Here is a 25,787-nt window from a genome sequence, read left to right as displayed (position 1 = left end):
GGAGGGGTGATATCTTGGTAGAATCATCAAATGAAGCCATATGGGTAGAAGTAAAAAACACAAAAGGAGCAAACACTCTATTGGATGTGTACTATAGGCCCCCAAACAGTCAGTGAGAGATAAAGAATCAAATATGTAATCAAATTTCAGAGAAGTGTAAGAATAATAAGGCAGTAATAGTAGGGGGTTTTAATTACCCAAATATTAACTGGGATAGTTTTAGTGTGCAAGGTAGGGAGGGAGCAAAATTCTTAAGTTGCAAAGGGGAGAACTTATTTAGCCAGTACGTAGAAAGCCCAACAAGGGAGGGACAGTTCTGGACCTAATATTTGGAAAAGAGTCTGGGCTGCTGGAAGACATTTTAGTAGGGGAACATTTTGGAGATAGTGACCTTAACTCAATTAGATTTAGGATAGTTATGGAAAAGGATAAGGTTGGGCCAGGAATAAAAGTTCTAAACTGGGAAAAGGATAATTTTACTAAGATGAGATGCAATTTGGCCCAAGTGGACTGGGAGCAGCTACTTGCAGATCTTACTGTGTCAGAGCAGTGGGGGGAATTCAAGGAGGAAATAGCGAGAGTACAGGGCAAATGTATTCCCATAAAGACAAAGGTGGGACCAAGTCCAGAGAACCCTGGATGTCAAGGGACATAAAGGTTAGGATTAAGAAAAAAAGAGAAGCTTATGGCAGATATCCAGGGCTCAATATGGCAAAGTCCTTAGAGGAGTATAAAAAGTGTAGAGCAGAACTTAAAAAGGAAATTAGAAAAGCTAAAAGAGTGCATGAGAAAGCATTAGTGGGTAGAATAAAGGAAAACCCAAAGAGTTTTTTAAAAATATATAAAGAGCAAGAGAATAACTAGGGAAAGGGTAGGGCCAATTAGGGACCATAGAGGTAATGTGTGTGTGGACCCGGAAAACGTGGGTACATTCCTCAATGAACTCTTTGCGTTAGTCTTCACAATGGAAAAGGACGATGCAGGTTTAGACATCAGGGTGGAGGACTGTGAGGTATTAAAGGAAATTAACATATAGAGGGAGAGGGGGAGGGAGGGGGTACTCGCCAGTTTAGCAGCCTTATAAGTGGATAAATCCACAGGCCCAGGTGACATGTATCCCAGGCTGTTGAGGGAGGCAAGGGAAGAGATATCGCGGGCCCTGGCAATAATTTTCAAATTTCCTCTGGCCACAGGTAAGGTGCCAGAAGACTGGAGGACTGCTAACGTTGTCCCATTATTAAAAAAGGGAGGAAGGGATAGACTGGGAAATTACAGGCCAGTCAGTCTAACCTCGGTGGTGGGGCAGTAACTAGAAAGAATTCTAAGGGACAGAATATATCTGCACATGGAAAGACACAGATTAATCAGGGATAGTCAGCATGGATTTGTTAAGGTAAGGTCATGTCTGACAAAATTGATTAAAGTTTCTGAGGAGATAACCGGGGTGTTGATGAGGATTATGCATTTGATGTGGTCTACATGGACTTTAGCAAGGCTTTTGACAAGGTCCCTCATGGCAGACCGATCAAGAAAGTAAAAGCCCATGGGATCCAAGGTAAAGTGACACGTTAGATCCAAAATTGGCTGAAAGGCAGGAAGCAGAGGGTGAGGTAGAGGGATGTTTCTGTGACTAGAGGTCTATTTCCAGTGGGGTTCCGTAGGGCTCAGTGCCAGGGCTCTCGCTGTTTATGGTGTACATAAATGATTTGGACTTAAGTGTAGGGGATAGGATCAAGAAGCTTGCGGATGACACGAAAATTGGTAGGTGGTAAATAGTGAAAATGATAGCCGTAAACTGCAGAAAAAAAGCAATGGACTGGTCAGGTGGACAGAGCAGTGGCAAATGGAATTCAACCTGGAAAAGTGAGAGGCAATGCACTTGGGGAGGGCTAATAAGGCAAGGGATTACACTATGAATGGTAGGATCCTGGAAAGTACTGAAGATCAGAGGAATCTTGGTGTGCATATCCATAGATCCTTGAAGGTAGCAGGGCAGGTAGATAAGATGGTTAAGAAGACATTTAGGATACTTGCCTTTGTTAGCCAAGACATAGAATACAAGCGCAGGGAAGTTATGCTGGAACTGTATAAGATGCTGGTTAGGCCACAACTGGAATATTGTGTGCTGTTCTGGTCACCACATTATAGGAAAGATGTGATGGCACAGAAGAGGCTGCAGAAGAGATTTACCAGGATGTTGCCTGGGCTGGAGGGTCTGAACTATGAGGAAAGATTGGATAGGCTGGGGTCGTTTTCCTCAGAGCAGCGAAGGTTGAGAGGGGACCTGATAGAGGTGTAATAAGATTATGAGGGGCATAGATAGGGTGGATAGGAAGGCACTTTTTCCACAGGGGGCATAGGTTTAAGGTAAGAGGTAGAAGGCTAGGAGGGGAGTTGAGGAAAAAAAAGTTTCACCCAGAGGATGATGGGAGTCTGGAACTCTGCCTGAAAGGATGGTTGAGTCAGAGATTCTCGTAACATTTAAGTCATATTTAGATATTCATTTGCATTACCATGGCCTTCTGGGCTATGGGCCAAGTGCTGGAAACTGGGATTAGTGTAGTCAGATCTTTGTTGACTGGTGCGGACGCGATGGGCAGAATGGCCTGCTTCTCTGCTGTAGACGTCTATGAGTCTAAGTTTTAATTTTATTCTCCCCTACATCAGTTTTACCTTCAACTGTATTGAAGAGATTCTAGCAATCCTTTTCTCCTGCAGATTTTTAACTATGAAAACTCAGCCCTTAGATTGAGATAATTCAATAAATCTCACTGCATAATTTGATTTATGGAAGCTCTTCACATAAACTCCAGTATAAAACACAGTCAGTTAGGATCACTTGGATGAAGCAATCTCTATGGAGCTAAACTACAAATGTGACAAATTCAAGTCATGAGCTTTTTAAATCTTCAAACACAAATTAAGCAATTCAGGTTGAATACTCACCGCAGCAACTTGCTCATAGCATGTCTGGCAGCATAATGAAGGGGGGTGTTATGCTGATAAGGCTCTCCATAAGAGGTATTTGGATCCAAGGACTCTTTGAACTGAGGATTGCTTTCATACAATTGATAAGCCAAGGATTCATCGCCATTTATGAGCGCCTTGCGGAATTTAGTTGTGGTGTTCCCCATATTTTATTGACAATTGTTGGCACTTTCAGCTTCAGCCACTTGACATGCTGATCTCCAACAGCATGCTTCACATCCTACAGAAAACAACAGATTTCAAGCTGATGCACCTGTCAAGTTGCAATGCTTTTACATCCCTATACAAATTATTCACAATGATTCAATAATCAGTGAGTTTAGCAATGAAGTGCTCGAGTACATATAGCTTTTATTCCCAATAATCAATTCAAGCCACTTCCTTGTAGTTAAGGCATAATACCACAGATACAGAACTGTGTATTGTCAAGTTTGCTATTTCACTTAATAAAATGGTCATTATTAATTGCTTACAAGCTAATTAAAATATTAGCTCAAGAGTGGAAAAAAAATCTTTACTCCAGAGGCTTCTGAGCCTGCAACTTTGTTACTCATCATGTTTCCCATCACACCGTCATCCAAGGTCCAAGGTGATGGATGGATAGCCACTTCTAAGCAAAAGAGTCAATTGCCTAACAAACCAATTTCCTGATTTACAGCTCACCGTTAGTGAACTCTAATTGATTATTAGTGGACTATGCTTGTGTTCCAAAAGACTCAACTATGAAATATTTTGAAATATTAACTCTTAACTGACTCTTTGAAGGAAAAAAAGTTATACCGACAGAAAAAAGCAACTGAGATAAGACCAATTAAAAGCTGTTTTTCATACTTGATTGTTGCCATCAATCTTGATTTATATAGCACCTATACTTAAAGAAAAAAGTGCTAAGCTGTCTCACAAGGGAAAAGGGAATCAAAGGAAGAAAGATCGGAGAGCAAACAACTGCTTGGTCAACAAATTGGATTTTTAACTAGTATCTTGAAAAGGAGGTTAAAAGGTCTAGGGAGGAAATTCTAGGGAGTTAAACTCCAGAAGGCAGATATGAATGGTGGGGCAAAAGGTGGAACAAGAGGTTGGAGATAAAGGAATGGAGGTGGGATTGTGGAGCTATAGAAAGTTATAAACATAATGGCATGGAATAAATTAGAGTTATAGACCAGTAGTAGAAAAAGATGGTTAAGATAAAGTGAGAGGAAGTGCTATTAAAAACGTATTAAACCATCTGTACAGCAATGTGCACACTGTGCATAATAAAACTGGGGAATTGGGTACAATAATCTGAGAGAAACCAGACACTTGTAGGTATTACAAAAATGTGGCATCAGAGAAATTGGGACTTAAATGTTGCAAGGTATGGTATATTTAGGAGAGATAGAGGAAAAAGGTGGAGTAGCTATATTTATTAGAGGTACTATAGTGGTAGTAGAAAATCATGAAGTCTTCAGTAAGACAGAAATAGAATCCATGTGGATAAAGACAAAAGATAACGAGGGAACAGTTACTCCAATAGCAGAGTCAACAGACCACCCAAGGAGTAAGGGAAGTAGAGGAAGAAATGTACAAACAAATTTAGGGAATGAGTGAAAAACAGAATCATTATGGGGAATTTCAACTACCTCGCATTTAATTGGTCAAAGGAGGAAGGTAAAGAGGATAAAGGAATGGAATTCCAGCAATGTGCACAGGACTTCTTTCTAACCTAGTGTCCAGGAAGCCCAAAAACAGAGGATTTGCCACCGGTTCTAGGAATTGAGAATAAACCAGAGCACATTGAAAATTAAAAGTCAAGGAACATCTAAGCAATAGAGACCATAATATCACCTGCTTAATCATAACAACAGAGAAGGACACAAGTATGGCAAAGATCAAGGTAATAGACTGGAGAAAAGCCGATTTTAAGAGGTTGAGAATACAACTTGGGAAAATAAATTGTTCAAATAAAAGAATTTGGAAAGATGTATTCCATTAAAAAAGAACTAAACACTAATGGAACACCATTGATGGGAAAAAGAAAAATTGAGTAAAGAAAGAGGCATACACTAAGTGAATGGACAACAGAGGTGATCATGACAAGGGAATTAAGGAAAGATTAGGAGAGAAGTTTAACATGGACTCAACGGGTTGAATGGCCTCCTTTTGTGCTGTTATGGCTAGAAGTTAAAGGAGCAATTAGGAAGACAAAGGGAAACTATAAAATTGATTTGCCAAGGAAAACAAAGTAACATAGCAAAATGTTCCACAGGTATATGTAAAAGGCAAGACCGGATGGGTACAGGGTCACTGAAGGGTGGGCAGGATAAAATATCAACCAGTGATAGCAAAATGGCAGTAATACTGAAGAACTATTTTGCTTCAATGTTTACCACTGAGACAGATCAGATGGACATAAAATAAGATGAGAAATGAGATAGCTGCATTTTAAAATAAAAAGGGGGAGAAATATGCACAAAAATTATAGAATATTAATAATGAGGGACTTTTATAGACTGGGATAGTAATGGTGTAAAAGACAAGGATTTGGGGTGGGGAAGTGGTGGAAATGTTTCTAAATAGCATTGAGAATTTCCTTCATCAGTATGTTTCAGACCTAACAAGGAAGAAAGCAATAAAATAAAAGCAAAATACTGCGGATGCTGGGGATCTGTAATTAAAAACAGAAGGTGCTTCCAAAGAAGAGTCATATTGGATACGAAACATTAACACTATTTCTCTCTCCACAGCCAGACCTGCTAAGTTTTTCTAGCACTTTTGTTTTTATTAAAGGAGAAAAGCATTGTTAGATCTGATTCCAGGAATGAGGTAGGTCAAGTACAGCAATTGTCAGTAGGGGGTCATTAAGGGAAGTGATAATGCCATAATAATTAGATTACCTATGGAAAAAAATAAAGAACAATCCAGTGTAAAAATACTTAATACTTTAATCATCTCAGACCCAAGACATTGCTGCTGGAGTTCCTCGGGGTAGTGCTCTAAGCCCAACCATTTTCAGCTGTTTCATCAATGACCTTCCTTCCATCATAAGATCAGAAGTGGGGATGTTTGTGAATGATTGCACAATGTTCAGCACCATTTGTGACCCCTCAGATACTGAAGCAGTCCATATCTTTATGCAGCAAGACCTGGGCAATGTTCAGTCTTGGACTGATAAGTAGCAAGTAACATGTGCAACACATAAGTGCCAGGCAATGACCATATCCTACAAAACAGAATCCAACCATCACCCTTTGACATTTAATGCATTACCATCACTCAGTCCTCCACTATCAACATCCTGGAGTTTATCATCAACTAGAAACTGAACTGGAACAGCCATATAAACACTGTGGCTGCAAGAGCAAGTCAGAGGCTAGGAATTCTGCACAGAGTAACTCACCTTCTGATTCCCCAAAGCCTGTCCACCATCTACAAGGCATAAGTCAGGAGTGTGATGGAATACTCGCCACTTGCCTGGCTGAGTGCAATTCCAACAGCACTCAAAAAGCTCAACACCATGCAGGACAAAGCAGCCCAATTGAATGGTACCCCATCAGCTACCTTCAACATTCACTTCCTCTACTACCAATGCACAATGGCAGCAGTGTATACCATCTACAGGATGCACTACATCAACTCACCAAGGCTCCATCAACAGCACCTTCCAAACCTGCACCCTCTACAACCTAGAAGGACGAGGGCAGCAGATGCATGGGAACACCACAACTTGCAAGTTCCCCTCCATGCCACACACTATCCTGACATCGCTATTCCTTCACTCACTTGGGTAAAATCCCGGAACTCCCTTCCTAACAGCACTGTGGGTGTACTTCGAACGGATGGATTGCAGCAGTTGAAGAAGGCAGCACACCACTACCTTCTCAAGGGCAATTAGAGTTAGGCAATAAATGCTGGCCTAGCCAGGGATGCCCACATCCCATAAATGAATAAAAATTGGTTGAGGGCCAAGTTCAGTGGGCTTGGAACGGATCTAGTAATTTGCAATCAAAGATTGGCAGGCAAAATTGGCACCACCTATAAAGAGAAAATGGTTCAGGTACAGTCGAAGTAAATTCCCACAAAGTCAGGGTCATTTGAGCACAGGAGGGCAGCCAACCGAGTCCAGGCCAGTTCTCTAAACAGCAATTCAGCAAGTTCCATTCCCCCACTCAATCCCTATAGGTTTATTTTCCTTAAGCGTCCATTTAAATTTACCCATCTGGTTCACTAATGTCCTTTAGGGAAAGAAACCTACCATCCTTAACTCGTTTGGCCTATATGGGACTCCAGGCCCACGCAATGTGGTTGACTCTTCAATGAGCTCTGAACTGGGGAAACTAGGGATGGGTAATAAATGCTGGCCTGGCCAGCAACGCCCAAATCCCATGAATGAATAATTTAAAAATTCCTTCCAAAATCCTTTAGTGTCTCGGCTATCACCATCCTCAACAGCAGCGAGTTTCTGGTCATAACCAATCGCTGCATAAAAAAGTTCTTCCTCGCAACCAATGGATCAGATCAAAGCTCTGCACTCCTGCCACATCCAGTCATCAATGGTGGTAGGCAATTAAGCACAGTGTCTTTACAAGGCAGAAGGAGGCCATTCGGTCCATAAAGTCTGCACTGGCTCTCTGAAAAAGCATTCCACCTTGTCTTATCTATGTAGCCTTGCACATTCTCTTTTTTCAGGTAGCAGTCCAATTCCCTTTTGAATACCTCGATCAAACCTGCCTCCACCAGCCTTTCAGGAGGTTTGTTCCAGACTCCAACCACCCTCTGGGTGAAAAAATTTCCTCACATCACATTTAATTCTTTTACCAATTAAGTGAGAGTGGAAATTGCAGAGGCACTAGTAATAATCTTCCAGTCTTCCTTAGACACACAGGTGGTGCCAGAGGACTTGAGAACTGTGAATGTTACACTTGTTCAAAAAAGGGTGCAAGAATAAAGCTGGCACCATATCTTTCCTCCCAAAATGAATCACTTCACATGTCTCTGCATTGAGCTTCATCGGCCACTTGTCTGCCCAATCCACCAACGTCTATGCCCTTTTGAAGTTCAAGACTATCCCCATCACAGGTGACATTTCCAATCTTCGTATCATCTGCAAATTTTGAAATCATGACCTGCACACCAGTCTAGGTCATTAATATATATCAGGAAGAGCAAGGGTCCCCACACTGACCCCTGAGGAATTCCACTATAAACCTTCCTCCAATCTGAAAAACTACCATTTATTACTACTTTTGTTTCCTGTCATTCAGCCAATTTCTTATCCAAGTGCCTACTTTCCCTATTATTCCATGACATAGAATTTTGCTCACAAGTCTGCGCTATCAAATGCCTTTTGAAAATCCATACGCACATCAACAGCATTTCCTTTATCAACCTTCTCTGTTGCCTCCTCAAAAGACTCCAGCAAGTTAATTAAACATGATTTTCTCTTGATGAATCCATGCTGGCTTTCCTTAATTATCTTGTACTTGTATAAGTAATAGTTTCTAGAAGTTTCTCTACCCTCTGACATCAAACTGACCAGCCTGTAGTTGCCAGCTTTATTCTTGCACCCTTTTTTGAACAAGGGTGTAACATTCACAGTTCTCCAGTCCTCTGGCACCATCTGTGTGTCTAAGGAAGACTGGAAGATTATCACTAGTGCCTCTGCAATTTCCACTCACTTCCCTCAGTACCCTTGGATGCATCACATCCAATCCTGCTACCTCATCTAATTTAAGTAAAGGTAGCCTTTCCAAAAGCACCTTCCTCTCGATTGTAAGTTCTTGTAGTGTACCAGTTACTTCCTCTCTCCTCGGTCTTTAAAAACAGATGCAAAGTACTCACTCATACCTGCACTATTTCTCCAGCCTCCACATTGTAGTACCCTTTTTTGTCCCTAATCGGCCCTAGTCTTTCTTTTACCACCCTTTTATTATTTACATGCTTATAGAATACCTTGGGATTCCCTTTCATGTTCACTGCCAGCCTCTTTTCATTCCTCTTGCCTCGCTTTTCTTATTAGTTTCTTCACATCTATATTCAGCCTGATTCTCCATTGTATTTTCTAGCCGACAACTGTCATATGTGCACTTCTTCCTTTTCATCTTTACCTCTATATCTCTCGTCATCCAGGGTTTCTGGATTTATTTGCCCTACCTTTCCCCTTCAAGGAAATATACCTTGGCATTGCCTGCAACACTTTTTCTTTGAAGGTGGCCCATTGTTCAGCCACTGTCTTTTCTGCCAACATTTGATTCCAGCTCACTTGACTCAGATGCATTCTCATCCCACTGAAGTTGACCTTCCCCCAAACAATTATCCCTGCTCTGGATTGTTCTCTGTCCTTTTCCACGATTAACTTAAAACTTGTCATACAATGGTCATTGTTGCCTTGAGGCTCTCCTACTGATATCTGATCCACTTGGGTCAACTCATTCCCCAGAACCAGGTCCGAAAGTGCATGACCTCTTGCAGGACTAGAAGCATACTATAGAAAATTATCTTGAACACATTCCAGGAACTCTCGCCCCTCTTGTCCTTTTGTACTATTCCTATCCCAGTTTCCCCCATTATGATTACTCTATAACTCTTGAACCTCTCCATAATTTCTTTGCAAATTTGTTTCTCCACATCCCTTCCACAAATTGATGGTCTTTTTGTACTCCAATCAGTGTTATTGCACCTTTTCCATTCCTTACCTCTAGCCAGACAGATTCTGTCCTTGACCCCACTGGAACAGCCTCTCTCTCCGGTAGTGTAATGCCATCTTTCACCAAAATTACTTCACTAAGCCACACTGCCAGTTTTTCTCCTCTGCATTCTGAATTTCCCCCCAGGTTCCCTCCCCCCTGCCAATCTAGTTTAAACCCTCCCAAACAGCACTAGGAAACCTCGCTGCGAGGACAACAGTCCCAGTCCTGTTAAGGTGTAGCCTGTCCTTCTTGTAAAGGTCCCACCTGCCCAGAACAGATCCCAATGCCGCAGACATCTAAAGTCCTCCCTTCTACTCCATTTCTCCAGCCACGTGTTGAACTGCGCAATCTTCCTATTCTTATGTTCACTAGCACATGGCACTAGCACAGATTACTGCTCTCGAGGTCCTGCTTTTTAATCCCCTTCCTGACTACCTAAAATCTGCTTTCAGGACCTCATCCCTTTTCTTACTGCTGTGGACCATGGCCTCTGGCTGTTCGCCCTTGCCCAAAAGAATGTCCTGCTGTCGCTATGTGACATCCTTGACCCTGGCACTAGGGAGGCAACATACCATCCTGGAGTCATGTCGCCAACCACAGAAACACCTGTCTGCTCCCGGAACTATGGAATCCCCTACTGCTATAGCACTTGAACTCTTCCTCCTCCCCTCCTGTGCAGCTGAGCCACCTGTGGTGCCATGGATTTGGCTCTTGCTACAGTCCTTTGAGGAACCATCTTGCTCGCTAGAATTCAAAATGGAAAAGCGGTTAGAGAGCAAGATAGGCTTAGGGAATTCCTGCACTCCCTGCTTGTTTCTCTTAGATACTCTGACGGTCACCCATTCCCTCTCTGTCTGTGTACTTCTAAGCTGAGATATGACCACCTCTCTAAGCATGCTATCCACGTAATCCTCAGCCTTGTGAATGCACCAAAGTGACTCCAGCTGCCGTTCAAGCTCCGCAACTCGGAGCTCAAGTTTCTGCAGCTGGTGACACTTCCCGCAGATGTAGCCATTGAGGGCATTTTGTGCCTACACGGCTTTCCACAGCCCGCAAGATGCATATTTACACATGGTCAAGCTGCATTGACATACATTATACTTATATAAAGTGGTTGCTTCAGTATTTACTAATTTATTTTATTCATTACCTTAATTTAGAATAATTCCTATGTATACTACAATTTACTGTGTTTCTCAGTCTTGCTCCTTCTGACACTCTTTTAACTCCCGGTTCTGCTCTCAGTCATGCCCCTTTAATGTTCTTTTAACTCCCGACTCCGTTCTCCAATGAACAGGAGAAGGTTCCATAAATATCGCCACACTCAAAGGTGGGGGAACCCAACATATGAATATAAAAGACAAGTTTGAAGCACTTGCAGCCATTTTCAGCCAGAGGTGCTGAGTGGATGGTCCATCTTGGCCGCCTCATAAGAACCCCAGTGTCACAGATGCTAATCTTCAGCCTATTTGATTCACTCCACGCAACATCAAGAAACGGTTAAAGGCACTGGATACCAAAGCTATGGGTCCTGACAACATCCTGGCAATAATACAAAGACTTGTGCTCCAGAAATATTCAGGCCCTAGCCAAGCTGTTCCAGTACAGCTCCATGACATTGGAAGATGAGATTAGAAATGACAATCGAATTTAAAATAAAAATGGGAGAAATATGGTCAAAAACTATGCATTACTGATAATGGGAGGCTTTAATTATCCTAACATTGACTGGGATAGTAATGGTGCAAAGGACAGGGATTTTGCTCGGGAGAGAGTGGGGGGAAAGTGTTTCTGAATGGCATTCAGGAGAATTTCCTTCATCAGTATGTTTCAGCCCAAATAGGGAGAAAGCATTGTTGGATCTGGTTTTGGTAATGAGGGCCAAGTGCACCAATTGTCACTAAGGGGCTATTTAGGGAAGTGAGCATAATATCAGGACAGGCAGAATACAGGTAACTATCCAACAATGTGGAAAATTGCCCAGGTGCATCCTATCTACGAAGCAGGATAAATTGAATCTAGCCCATTACTGCCCTACCAGCCTCCTCTTGATCATTAGCAAAGTGACGGAACGTGTCACTGACCATGCTATCAAGCGGCACTTACACAGAACTAACGTTCTCACTGATGCTTAGTTTGGATTCCGCCAAGGCAATTAGCTCTGGAACTCATTACAGTCCTGCCCAAACATAGTCAGAAGAGCTGAACTCAAGAGACGAGATGAGGCTGACTGTCCTTGACATCAAGGCAACATTTGACCGGAGTGTGGCATCAAGGAGCCTTGACAAAATTGAAGTAAATGTGCACCAGGGAAAACTCTCCAGTGGCTGGAGTCATATCTAACACGAAGGAAGATGGTTGTGGTTGTTGGAGGCAAATCATCTCAGTACCAGGACATCACTGAAGGAGTTCCTCAGGGTACTGTCCTAAGCCAAACCATCGCCAGCTGCTTCCTCAGTGACCTTCCTTCCATCATAAAGGTCAGAAGTGAGGAAGCTCATTGATTATTGCATAATATTCAGCACCATTTGCAACTCCTCAGATACTGAGGTAATCCATGACATATGCACTAATACCTGGATAACATTCAGGCTTGTGCTGTTAACTGGCAATTAATATTCACGCCACAGAAGTGCCAGGCAATGAGAATCTCATACAAGGCAGAGTCAAAAAACATTCTCCCCAAGATGATCAATGACATTGCAATTGCTGAATTCCCCCAATAACAACAACCTGGTGGTTACCATTGACCAGAAACTGAACTGATCAAGCCATATAAATAGTGTGGCTACAAGAGCAGGTCAGAATTCTGAGGTAAGTAACTCAGCTCCCAATCCCCCAAAGCCTGTCTGCCACAACACACATGGTTTAGGGAAATTATGTTTAACCAAATTATCCAAGTTCTTTGAATAAGCCACATGTGTTGTGGATAAAGGGGAACTGGTGCATGTACGGTACTTAGATTTCCAGAAGGCATTTGATAAAGTGCCACATCAAAGGTTATTGCAGAAAATAAAATCTATTGGTGTAGGGGGGGTAATATATTGGCATGGATAGAAGATTGGCTAGCTAACAGGAAGCAGACAGTTGGCATAATGGGTCTTTTTCTGACTGGCAGGATGTGACAAGTGGTGTGCCACAGGGATCAGTGCCAGTGCTGGGACCTCAACTTTCTACAATTTATATAAGTGACTTGGATGAAGGGGCAGATGGTATGATTGCTAAATTTGCTGACAACACAAAAATGAGTAGGAAACTAAGTTGTGAAGAGGACGTAAGTAAACTACAACAGGATATAGACAGGTTAAGTGAGTGGGCAAAGATCTGGCAAATGAGAGTATAATGTGGGCAAATGCGAAATTGTCCATTTGGCAGGAAGAATACAAAAAAAGCATATTATCTGAATTGAAAGAGATTGCGGAGTTCTGAGATTCAGAGGGGCCTGGGTATCCTAGTGCATGAATCACAAAAGGCTAGTATGCAGGTACAGCAGGTAATTAAGAAAGCTAATAGAATATTATTTATTGCAAGTGTAATTGAATATAAAAGTAGGGGGGGGGAGGGTTATGCTTCAGTTACACAAGGCACTGGTGAGACCACATCTGGAATATTGTGTACAGTATTCGTTTCCTTATTTAAGGATTGATGTTAATGTGTTACAAGCAGTTTGGAGAAGGTTTACTAGACCAATAACAGGATGGGTGGATTGTCTTATGAGGAAAGGTTGGACAGGCTAGGCTTGTATCCACTGGAGTTTAGTAAAGTAAGAAGTGGCTTGATAGAAACCTTCAAGATTCCTCAGGACCTTGACAGCGTGGATGTAGAGAGGATGTTTCCTCTTGTGGGAGAATCTAGAACGGTCACTGTTTAAAAATAAGCAGTCGCTCATTTAAGACAGAGAGATGGGGAAATTCTTTCCTCAGAGGGTCATGAGTCTTTGGAACACTCTCCCTCAAAAGCAGTGGAAGCTGAATATTTGAATATTTTTAAAGCAGAGTTGGATTTTTTCTTGATTAAGAAGGGGGGTTGAAACGTTATCGGGCGCAGGCCATGATCTTACTGAATGGTAGAGCAGGCTTGAAAGGCTGTGTGGTCTACCCCTGCTGCTAGTTCGTATAAGTCAGGAGTGTAATGGAACATTCTACATTTGGTTGAGGGCGGCTTCAACAACACTCAAGAAGTTAAGACACCATCCAGGACAAAGTAGCCCGTTTGATCGGCACCCCATATAGCAACTTAAATATTCATTCCCTCCAACACCGACCCACGGTAGGAGCAGCTTGTACACAATATGCTTCTATATTTCGACAGCACCTTGCAAACCCATGACCTCCCACCACCTAGAAGGACAAGGACAGTAGACAAATGGGAAGACCACCTAAAAGTTCCCCTCCAAGCTGCACATCACCCTGACTTAGAACTCTATCACCATTCCTTCATTGTCCCTGGATCAAAATCCTGGAACTCTCTTCCTAACAGCATTGTGGGAATACTCAGGCCAGATGGACTGCAGTGATTAAAGTAATGGCTGACCACCCCTTCTCAAGGGCAATTAGGGGTTGGCATCAAATGCTGGCCTTGCCAGTGATGCTCACATCCCATAAAAGAATAAATAAAGAATCACCCCCACATCTGATCTTAGTCCTTAGTCCCCTAGTCTTTCTATAGTCAGCTTATGGGAAGTTCTCTTTCTACCTTATTGAATTGTCATAATCTTGTACACCTCTATCAAATCTCCCATCAATCTCCTTTGTTCCACGGAGAACAACCCGAGCTTCTCCAACTTAACCTTGTAGTTAAAACCCACCATCCCTGGAACCATTCTGGTGAAGCTCCAGTGTAGCATTTCAAGGACCTTCATATACTTCCTGAAGCGCAGTGACCAGAACTGGATGCAATACTCCTGTTGTGGCCTAACCAGAACTCGAGAAACATTCAGCACAACTTCCCTGCTTTTGTACTTGATGCCTGTTTATGAAGTCCAAGATCCCATATGCTTTGGGAACTACTCTCTCAATATGTTCTGACACTTTCAAAGATCTTTGCATATAAGCCCACAAGTCCCACTGTCCCTGTACACTCTGGAACTGTGCCACTGTACTGACTTTACCCCTACCTTCTGCCAAAAACACATCACCTCACACCTTGTTATAAAATTCCTTCTGCCACTTGAGTGCTCATTCTGCTAGCCTTTGTCCTGTTGCAGTGGATTGGTATCACCTTCACTGTTTGGTATCATCAGCAAATTTTGAAATTTTACTTTGTATTCCAATATCTAAGTCATTTTGGAGAAGATCAGTTGTTACAGCACTGACCCGCGAGGAACACCACTACCAAGCTCCAGTCTGAAAAAACAACTATTTACGACTGTTTTCTGTCCTTAAGCCCGTTTTTCATCCAAAGTTGACAATGACCCTCCTTTTCAAAGAGAGCCTATTATGTTAACCAGCCTTTTCTATGGTATTTTGTCAAATGCTTACTTAAAATCCACATAGACAACATCCGCCCCAGTCCCTTCTTCAACCTTTTCTTACATCATCAAAAAGTTCAATTAGTCAAGCACTATCTGTCATTTACAAATCTATGCTGGCTCTCCATAATTAATTCAAACTTTGCCAATTGCCTGTTATTTTTTTTCCTGACCATTAGTTCTAAAATTTTACCCAGCACTGATCTTAAAACTGACTGGCCTGTAGTTTCTAGGAATAACTTTGCATTCTTTGAATAACACTTCTCACTTCCCAATCCTCTGGCACTCCCCCTATATTTGGAGAAGATTGGAAGATTATGGCAAGCCCTTTTTTTAATCTCCATCCTCACTTCCTTTGGCATTCTGGAATGCAAGCCATCTGGACCAGGCAATTTATCCATTCTAAGCATTACCAGACTTTCCAGTACACCATGCCTATCAATTTTCACTCCCTCCATTATCTCTACCATCTCTGTTTCTATCAATATTTGTCAGCGTCCTTAGTAAACAGAGATACAAAGTACTCATTATATACGAGAAGGAGAGTTAGGGTAACCAAAGCCAGAGTCCTTCAGATGGAGAAAGAGAGCAAGATGAAGCAGAAAATAAGTGAAAATAAGGAAATAGCAAATGAATTGAACAGGTATTTTGCATCGATCTTCACTATAGAGGATACAAATAATATTCTAGAAATAGCTGTAAATCAGGAAATGGGAGAGAGGAACAAGAAAATTATAAATTACCATGGAAGTGATACTGATCAAATTGTTGGGAGCTGTGGGTTGACAAGCCCCCAGGTCCAGGTGGACTTCATCTCAGGGTCTTAAAAGAAGTGGCTAGTGAGACAGTTGGTGCGTTGGTTTCAATTTTCCAAAATTCACCAGATTCAGGAAAGGTTCCATTAGATTGGAAAATAACTAATGTGACTCCTTCATTCAAGAAGGGAGATAGAAAGCAGGAAACTACAGGCCAGTTGGCTTAACATCTTTCATAGGGAAAATGTTAGAAGCTATTAAGAACAATTCAAGGTAATCATGCAGAGCCAACATGGTTTTGTGAAAGGAAAAACTCATTTAACCAATTTATTGGAGTTCTTTGAAGAAGTAATATGTGCTGTGGATAAAGGGGGACTGGTGGATGTACTGTAGTTGGATTTGCAGAAAACATTTATGCCAAATGGAGTTTAATGTGGGCAAATGTGAAATTGTCCATTTTGGCAGGAAGAATAAAAAAGCATATTATTTAAATGGAGAGATTGAAGAGCTATGAGATGCAGACGAACTTGGGCACCGTAGTGCATGAATTGCAAAAGATTAGTATGAAGGTACAGCAATAATTAGGAAAGCTACTAGAATGTTATAATTTATTATGAGGGGAACGGAATGCAAAAGTAAGGAGGTTATGTTTCAGTTATACAGGGCATTGATGAGGCTACATCTGGAGTACTGTGTACAGTATTGGTGTCCTTGTACAAGGGGGGGGGGGGGGCAGAGTCTTTGGAACTCTCTCCCTCAAAAGGCAGTGGAAGCAGAGTCTTTGAATATTTTTGAGGCAGAGGTAGATAGATTTTTGATAAGGAAGGTAGTGAAAGTTTATTAGGGATAGGTGGAAATGTAGAATTGAGGTTATAATCAGGTCAGTCATGACCTTATTCAGGGGCTGTGTGGCCTACGCCTGCTCCAAGTTCATACGTTTGAAAAGGGTATACCACAGATGCCAAGTTGATAAGGCAACTGAGAACCAGGCTGAATAGAGAAAATTCACGATAAATGGAAAAGGAAATAAGAACAGCAAAGAGTGTATGAAAAGAGACTGGCAGCTAATATAAAAGGGAATCTAAGAGTCTTACATAGGTATACAAATAGTAAAGGGATTCTAACAGGAAGGATGGGACCAATTAAGAACCAAAAAGGGGATTTACACATCAAGGCCAAGGGCATGGCTGAGGTTCTAAACAAATACTTTGCATATGTCTTTACCAAGAAAGATGTTGCCAATGGCATAGTGAAAGAAGATATAGTTGAGATACTTGATAGGCTAAAAATTAATCAAGAGGCGGTATTAGAAAGGCTGGCTGCACATAAAATTGTTAAGCTACCAAAAAGATGGGATGCGTCTGAGGATGCTGAGGGAAGCAAGGCGGAAATTGCAGAGGTACGGAGCATAATTTTGGGGTAAAAACTTCAGTGGCAATATGATCTAAAGAGCAGTAACCAAGTCATCCATAAAGTTCAGGGGAAGATTTGGCTTGATGAGCAATGAAAACAGATAGGAACATATGAAAAAGGAACAGGAAAATGGCCATTCGGCCCCTTGAGCTTGCTCAGCCATTCGTTAAGGTCATGGCCGATCTGTTTGTCTTTTGAATTCCTCATTCCCACCTACCACTGATAACCTTTAATACCATTGCATCACAAGAATCTAATCTCTGCCTTAAAAATATTCAATGACCTTGCCTCTATCGCCTTCTGAGGCAGAGAGTTCCAAAGTCGCACAGCCCTCTGAAAGAAAAAATCTCTCCTCACTTCTGTCCTAAAGGGCAACCCATAATTTTAAAACAGTGCCCTCTAGTTCTGGACTCACCCACAAGAGAAAACATCCTTTCCACGTCCACCTTGTCAATACTGTTCAAGATCTTGTATGCTTCAATCAAAACGCCCCTCACTCTTCTAAACTCGAGTGGAAATGAGCCCAGTCTGTCTAACCTTTCCTCATAAGACAACCTACTCATTCCAGGTATCGATCTATTAAACCTCCTGTGATCTGCCTCCAATACATTTACATCCTTCCTAAAATAAGGAGACCAAAACTGCATATAATATTCAAGATGTGGTCTCATCAATGCCTTGTATAACAATAGCATAACACCGTTATTTTTATCACAAGTCTGACAGCATCTGTGGAGAGAAAGACAGTTAACGTTTTGAGTCCAAGTTCTGAAGAAGAGTCATACGGACTTGAAACATTAACTCTGCCTTTCTCTCCACAGATGCTGTCAGGCCTGCTGAGTTTTTCCAGCACTTGGTTTTTGTTTCAGATTTCCAGCATCCGTAGTATTTTGCCTTATTTTAATGCTCAATTCCTCTCATAATAAAGGATAGCATTCCATTAGCCTTCTTAATTACTTGATGTACCTGCATATTAACATTTTGTGATTCATGCACTCAAACACCTAGATCCCTCTGTACCTCAATTCTGCAGCCATCCTCCATTAAGTAATATTTTTTATTCTTCCTGCCAAAGTGAACAACTTCGCATTTTCCCACATTATACTCCATCTGCCATATTTTTGCCCCCTCACCCGACCTATCTATATCCATCTGCAACCTCTTTATGTCCTCTTTACAACATACTTTCCTATCCGAAGGACCATAAAGTATGGCCTTTATCTGAGTGCTGAAGGGATCATGAGCTTCTTGCATTTATTCATAGACATGGATAGATAGAACATGGAATGGTGTTTTAAGATGTAACTGGAGGATTCCATTTTTAAAAACGTAGCCTGGATGATCGTGAACTTGTGGGCAGTTTTGGTACCGCACAGCTGATTAAACTTAACGTGGTCAAACCAAACTGACATAGCGATTGTGACCGTTATATAAAATGGTCAAAGAAAGCATTGAGAGATTCCCCCCTTTACCTTCACATTCCCAAGCATACAGGGTCAACATACACTGGTACAGTGCTCAAGGAGTTCAATACACAGTGCATAGAAATAACTTGCAGCCATTAGTCTGGTCAGTTATCCAGAGAGGTCTCAGACTCCATATTCTTCACTGGTTTAGCAAATGCTGGACCAAAACAAAGCCAGTTGTGCTAAAGTATGCTTAAGGCTAATAAATCACTAGTGGCTTCTGGTAGCAGAAAATATAATCATTTTAATGAACGTTGGTTCAGTTACGTTGCCAGTAATGAACCGAACACTCACAATATACACAAGCTTTTTTTTTTAACCAACTTAGGTCACTGATTTTTTACAGTTCATACAACACTATTGTTGCCTATAAGTTGGCTAAACTGCCTACTTATTTTGTGCATTCTGAACATGTTACTGATTTAGTATTTACAATTCCCAACATTAGCATTCCTGATTATGCAAACAGCAAGGATCTGATTGCAATATCATTTTACTATTTTTCTTCAACAAGAGCAAAGGGTATTCGATCCTTATCGACTTACCCACCTTACCAAGTTTCTAAAAATCCCAAAATGCTTTACTTACAAAGCCAGTTATTTTACACAAAGCAGGAATTCATGAAGTGACAAGATATATGAACAACAGATAGGAACATCAGTTAAAAGGCTTTTGAAAGCTAGAAGATATTGGAATATAATGAAAACAATAAACATGTGTTCATATGGTTACATAGCCCTGAGCAATGTAGCAGATAAATAATCCGTAACTAGGCTATTAGGCAAGAACACTTTGCTGGAACAGAGCTCTCCATCTCAGTTGTACAGAAGAATAGCAGTACAAAAATGCCCTGTCCCACAGAAACACACCTTCTGCCAACTTTTTGTCAGAGGGCCACATTGATGACACTGGCAAGAGACACTGGCCCGACAGTTTAACCTGAAGGAGTATGTTTGCTAGTTTAAAGATTGCAGCTGGCACCTAAAAGAAAAATATCAGAAACATTTCATAATTGTACAACTTATTATACATTGCATCTGCTTATCAACATAATTATTTAAATGCAAGTCTCTTGGCAAGGTAATGTTATAGTAAAGCTTCTGAAGGAGCAGGGTAACTCAAGACAGCAACATCCCAATTTCTGTATTCAATTAGCAAGTGCGTGGTCACCAGAAATTAGCATCCAATTGACTTTTTAATAATAGTGAGTGACCACCAATAGCCTCACCATTACTTTCATTGCAAAATCCATACCATTAAAACAGATAGCCAAAAGTTGTGAACAAGTGGTAGACCTCAAGGACCATTGCAAAGGAAAAGGCATAAGGACAATTTTTATGGTTAAAAAAATTGCCCATTTCCTTGCTTTTTCAACTCCAGGGGCCAACCAATTTCAGAAGGAACAATGTCACATCTTAATGAAGTGAACAGGCAGCAAAATCCCGAAACACTCTCACTCTGCATAACTAAGATGCCTAGAAAAGAATAATGGATAATTCATTTACTACCTGTACCATTTACATATTAAAAGTCTTGGATCCTTATCAGCTGTAGCTCAGTTGGTAGCAGTCGAAGCTCCGAGTCAGAAAGTTGAGGGTTTATGTCTCACTCCTGGACTTGAGCACAGCAATCTAGGCTGATTCGCTAGTGGAATATTAAGAGGTGCTGTCTTTCGGATGAGACATTAAACAGAGGCCCCACCTGCCCTCCAGCATTATTGTGAACAAGGGTTGTGATCTGGTGCCCTAGCCAGTATTCCATCCCTCAATCAACATCACAAAAATAGATGATTTCATCATTGTCATATTCCTGTTTGTGGGATTCTGTGTTTGCTACGTTACAACAGTGACCATGCTTCAAAAAAACCTTTATTGGCTGTCAAGTGAGGTGAGAGTGACTGCCTTTGACATCAAGGCAGCATCTGTTCGAGTCAGCATCAAGGAGCCCTGGCAAAACTGAAGTCAATGGGAATTGGGGGAAAACTTTCTGCTGGTTGGAGTCATACCTAGCACAAAGGAAGATGGTTGTAGTTGTTGGAGGTCAGTCATCTCAGCTCCAGGACATCACTGCAGGAGTTCCTCAGGGTAGGGTCTTAGGCCCAACCATCCTCTGCTGCTTCATCAATGACCTTCCTTCCATCATAATGGCAGAAGTGGAGATGTTCGCTGATGATTGCACAATGTTCAACACCTTTCGTAACTCCTCAGATACTGAAGCAGTCCATGTCCAAATGCAGCAAGACTTGGACAATAGCCAGGCTTAGGTTGACAAGTCGTAAGTAACATTTGCACCACCCAAGTGTCAGGCAATGACCACCTCCAACAAGAGAGAATCCAACTATCGCCCCTTGATTTCAATGGTATTACCATCACCAAATCCCCCACTATCAACATCCTCAGGGTTACCACTGACCAGAAACTGAACTGGACTAGCCATATCAATACTGTGGATACAAAGGCAGGTCAGAGGCTAGGAATCGTGTAACGAATAACTCACCTCTTGACTCCCCAAAGCCTGTCCACCATCTACAAGGCACAAATCAGGAACCTGATGGAATACTCCCCACTTGCCCGGAAGAGTGCAGCTCCTACAACAATGAAGAAGCTGGATACCGTCCAGGACTAAGCAGTCTGCTTGATTGGCACCACATCCACAAACATTCACTCGCTCCACCACTGACACACAGTTGCAGCAATGTGTACCATCTAGAAGAAGCGCTGCAGGAATTCACCATGGCACCTTCGACAGCACCTCCCAAACCCACGACCACTACCACCTAGACGGACAAAGGCAGCAGATGGAACCACCACATTGCAGTTCCCCTCCAAGTCACTCACCATCCTGACTTGGAAATATATCGCCGTTCCTTCACTGTCATTGGGTCAAAATCCTGGAACTCCCTTCCTACCAACACTGTGGGTGTACCTACACCACATGGACTGCAGCGGTTCAAGAAGGCAGCTCACCACTAGCTTCTCAAGGGCAACTAGGGATGTGCAATAAATGCTGGCCCAGCCAGTGAAGCCCACATCCTGTGAATGAATAAAAAAAAAAACTATTTTGGGACATGCTGCATTTTTGAAAGGCAATATATAAATCCAAGTTCTTATTTTTCCTCTGTGTAGAAAGTTAGTCACACTAACGTACTCGAGAGGGTAGATGCAACCAGGCCATGATGACAGGCGACGAAACTGTCACCAGAAGAGTTCAAAATTGATAAGGAGGGAGTGTTGAATAGACGGTCGGTACTTAAAGTTGACAAGGCACCAGGTCCGGATGAGATGCATCCAAGGATATTGAAGGAAGAGAGAGTAGAAATTGCAGTGGCACTAGCCATAATCTGTTATCCCTAGACTCAGGGGACGTGCCAGAGGACTGGAGAATTACAAACATTACATCCCTGTTCAAAAAAGGTTGTGAGGATAAGCCCAGCAATTACAGTCAGTTTAACTTCAGTGATGGGCAGGATTCTAGAAACAATTATTTGGGATAGAATTATTAATCACATGGAAAAATATGAGTTGATAAGGGAGAACCAGCATGGATTTCTGAAGGGGAAATCGTGTCTAACTAACTTGGAGTTTTTTAGAAGAGGTAACAGAAAAGGTTGATGAGGATAATGCTGTTGATGTGGTGTACATGGACATTTGATACAGTGCCAAACAGACTTGTGAGAAAAGTTATTGCTCATGGAATAAAAGGGACAGTAACAACGTGGATACAAAATTGGCTGAAAAATAGGAAGCAGAGAGTAATGGTTCATGGATATTTTTTGGGCTGGAGGAAGGTTTGTAGTGGAGTTCACCAGGTGTCAGTGTTGGGGTCCTTGCTTTTCCTGATATACATTAATGATTTAGATCTTGGTGTGCAGGGGGCAATTCAAAGTTTGTGGATGATAGGGAGTTTGGGAGTGTTGTAAACTGTAAGGACAATATAGAGCTTCAAAAGGAGATAGACCAGTTGGAGGAGTAGGCAGATAGGTGGCAGATGAAGTTCAATGTGGAGAAGTTGTGAGGTGATGCATTTTGGTAAGGAGAACAGACAGCCAATATAAAATAAGGCGTGAAATTTTAAAGGTACTGCAGGAGCATGAAGACCTGGGTGTATATGTACAATGGTTATTGAAGGTGGCAGGGCAGGTGGAGAGAGCAGTTAATAAAGCATTTGGTAATCTGGGCTTTATTAATAGGGGCATAGAGTACAAGAGCAGGGAAGTTATGCTGAATTTATAAAGGACACTCATTAGACCTCAGCAGGGGTACTATGTACAGTTCTAGGCCCCACATTCAAGGATGGATGTGAATTCATTGTAGAGAGTGCAGAAGAGGTTGACAAAAATGGTTCCAGCAATGAGGAACTTCAGTTATGAATATAGATTGAGAGGTTGGGACTATTTAATTTGATAGAGATGTTCAAAATCATGAGGGAGGTGGCCAGAGTAGATAGGGAGTTGTTCCTGCTCGTAAAAGGATCAAGACGAGAGGGCACAGATTTAAAGTGATTTGCAAAAGAAACAAAAGTGACGTGAGAAAAGGTTCAGGTCTGGAATGCACTGCCTGGAAGTGCGGTGGAGGCAGGTTCAATCGAGGCATTCAAGAGGGCATTAGATAACTATTTGAATAGAAACAATGCGCAGGGGTATGGGGAAAAGGCAGGGCAATGGCACTCAGTCACAATGTTCATTTGGAGAGACAGTGCAGACATGTTGGGCTCCTTCTGTGCCGTTAGAATTCTGTGATTCGGTAAATACGCAAGTGGCTTATTTGACACATGGTACTAATACGCCTCTATTCTGATACACTCTATTCATAGCATCAAACTATCTACATGCTCTCTCCAGATAGTGCCAATGCAAGTCCCATACTCTGACTTGAGCATTTAACCTAATCTTTTCCTTCAATATGTTCCAATTTCTTCCATCCTATTTCTACTAATGTACTCGTGACTCAACTTCCCTTCCTGCCTCCCATGCTAGTTGACATTGTTAATGACTCTCTCTCTTCAGGTACTCTTCCCCCATCGCCTTCAAATCTGCCATCATCCCCTCCTCAATAACCAAGCCTCAAACTCTCTGTTCTTGGAAACTACTGTCCATCTCTAGCTTCCCTTTTCTCTCCAAAGTCCTCGAATGCTTCCTTCCAAGGACTTTGTTTGAATCCCTCTGGGAAGTGTCCTGCAGTCAGCCCTGCTGTGGAGCAGTCTGGGAAGAGTGTCCTGCAGTCAGCCCTGCTGTGGAGCAGTCTGGGAAGAGTGTCCTGCACTCAGCACCGCTGTGAAGCAGTCTGGGAAGAGTGTCCTGCACTCAGCACCGCTGTGAAGCAGTCTGGGAAGAGTGTCCTGCACTCAGCACCGCTGTGAAGCAGTCTGGGAAGAGTGTCCTGCACTCAGCACCGCTGTGAAGCAGTCTGGGAAGAGTGTCCTGCACTCAGCACCGCTGTGAAGCAGTCTGGGAAGAGTGTCCTGCACTCAGCACCGCTGTGAAGCAGTCTGGGAAGAGTGTCCTGCACTCAGCACCGCTGTGAAGCAGTCTGGGAAGAGTGTCCTGCACTCAGCACCGCTGTGAAGCAGTCTGGGAAGAGTGTCCTGCACTCAGCACCGCTGTGAAGCAGTCTGGGAAGAGTGTCCTGCACTCAGCACCGCTGTGAAGCAGTCTGGGAAGAGTGTCCTGCACTCAGCACCGCTGTGAAGCAGTCTGGGAAGAGTGTCCTGCACTCAGCACCGCTGTGAAGCAGTCTGGGAAGAGTGTCCTGCACTCAGCACCGCTGTGAAGCAGTCTGGGAAGAGTGTCCTGCACTCAGCACCGCTGTGAAGCAGTCTGGGAAGAGTGTCCTGCACTCAGCACCGCTGTGAAGCAGTCTGGGAAGAGTGTCCTGCACTCAGCACCGCTGTGAAGCAGTCTGGGAAGAGTGTCCTGCAGTCAGCATCACAGTCTGCACTGAAGTGCTGCTTTGGAAGTTCGGTGAGGAAGGAACGAGGTGATCCTTTGAGTACCGTGAGTATGGTCAGGTAAGTATTTAATACTTTTATCGCTTATAGTTTTTAAGATCTTATTTTGCGGTTCATCGTTTGTAAGGGCTATATTCTGTAACAATGAGGAGCAGGGAAGAAGGGCCCTAGAGTAATTGATATTATTTGACATTAAGTATCTTCCAAAAGGTTTAATTTAATTTAAAGGAGTAATTCATGGCAGGAGAGCTCAAAGCCGTGGTGTGCTCCTCCTGCTCTATGCGGGAAGCCGGGAACATTTCCAGTGCCCGGTTCCAGCACGTGTACGGGAAGTGTCTCCAGCTGCAGCTCCTGGGAGCCCAGGTTTTGGAGCTGGAGTGGTGGCTGGGGACACTGTGGAGCATCCACGAGGCAGAGAGTTTCGTGGACAGCATGATAGTTTAGAGAGGTGGTCACACCACAGGCTAAGAGTCCACAGGCAGGAAGGGAATGGGTGACCATGAGGCACAGCAAGACGACTAGGCAAGCAGTGCAGGAATCTCTTTGGCTATTCCCCTGCAAAACAGATATACCGTTTTGGATACTGTTGAGGGGAATGGCCTCTCAAGGGAAAACAACAGCCAAATTTGTTGCACCATGGTTGGCTCTGCTGCGCAGGGGAGGAGTAAAAAGTGTGAGAATGCAATAGTTATAGGGGATTCAATTGTATGGGGAATAAATAGACGTTTCTGTGGCTAAAAATGAGACAACAGGGTGGTATGTTGCCTCCCTGGTGTTAGTATCAAAGATGTTTCAGAGCGGCTATTGCACATTCTGAAAGGGGAGGGTGAACAGCCAGTGATCATGGTGCACATTGGTACAAATGGCATAGGTAAAAAAAAAAAGGAGGTCCTAAAAGCAGAATATAGGTAGTTAGGAAGTAAGTTGAAAAGTAGGACCTCAAAAGGTAGTCATCTCAGGATTACTACCAGTGCCACGTGCTAGTCAGAGTAGAAATCACAGGATATATTGGATGAATACGTGACTGAAGAGATGGTATGAAGGGGAGGGTTTCAGATTCCTGGGATATTGGGACCAGCTGATG

The 25,787-nt window shown here is 42.5% G+C and overlaps 1 protein-coding gene across 4 annotated transcripts in view; it reads right to left on the bottom strand.

Moving 5' to 3' along the window:
- The window catches only part of LOC121276465 (ankyrin repeat and IBR domain-containing protein 1-like), a 145,926-nt gene that overhangs the window by 111,129 nt on the left and 9,010 nt on the right, over positions 1-25,787 (bottom strand). For 3 of the 4 annotated variants that reach the window (XM_041184899.1, XM_041184897.1, XM_041184900.1), the window contains exons 2-3: positions 19,627-19,738; positions 2,947-3,208 (exon numbers count right to left, since the gene is read on the bottom strand). In XM_041184899.1, coding sequence (XP_041040833.1) covers positions 2,947-3,134 — 188 coding nt within the window. In that variant the 5' untranslated portion in view covers positions 3,135-3,208; positions 19,627-19,738. The remainder of the gene's footprint in view (positions 1-2,946; positions 3,209-19,626; positions 19,739-25,787) is intronic. The other variant, XM_041184898.1, reaches the window with a different exon arrangement.

This window comes from Carcharodon carcharias, chromosome 3 (assembly GCF_017639515.1).
Source record: "Carcharodon carcharias isolate sCarCar2 chromosome 3, sCarCar2.pri, whole genome shotgun sequence".
Lineage (NCBI taxonomy): Eukaryota > Metazoa > Chordata > Chondrichthyes > Lamniformes > Lamnidae > Carcharodon > Carcharodon carcharias.
Note: the sequence above shows the minus strand (reverse complement) of the source record. Positions and strands in the feature narration are given on the sequence as shown.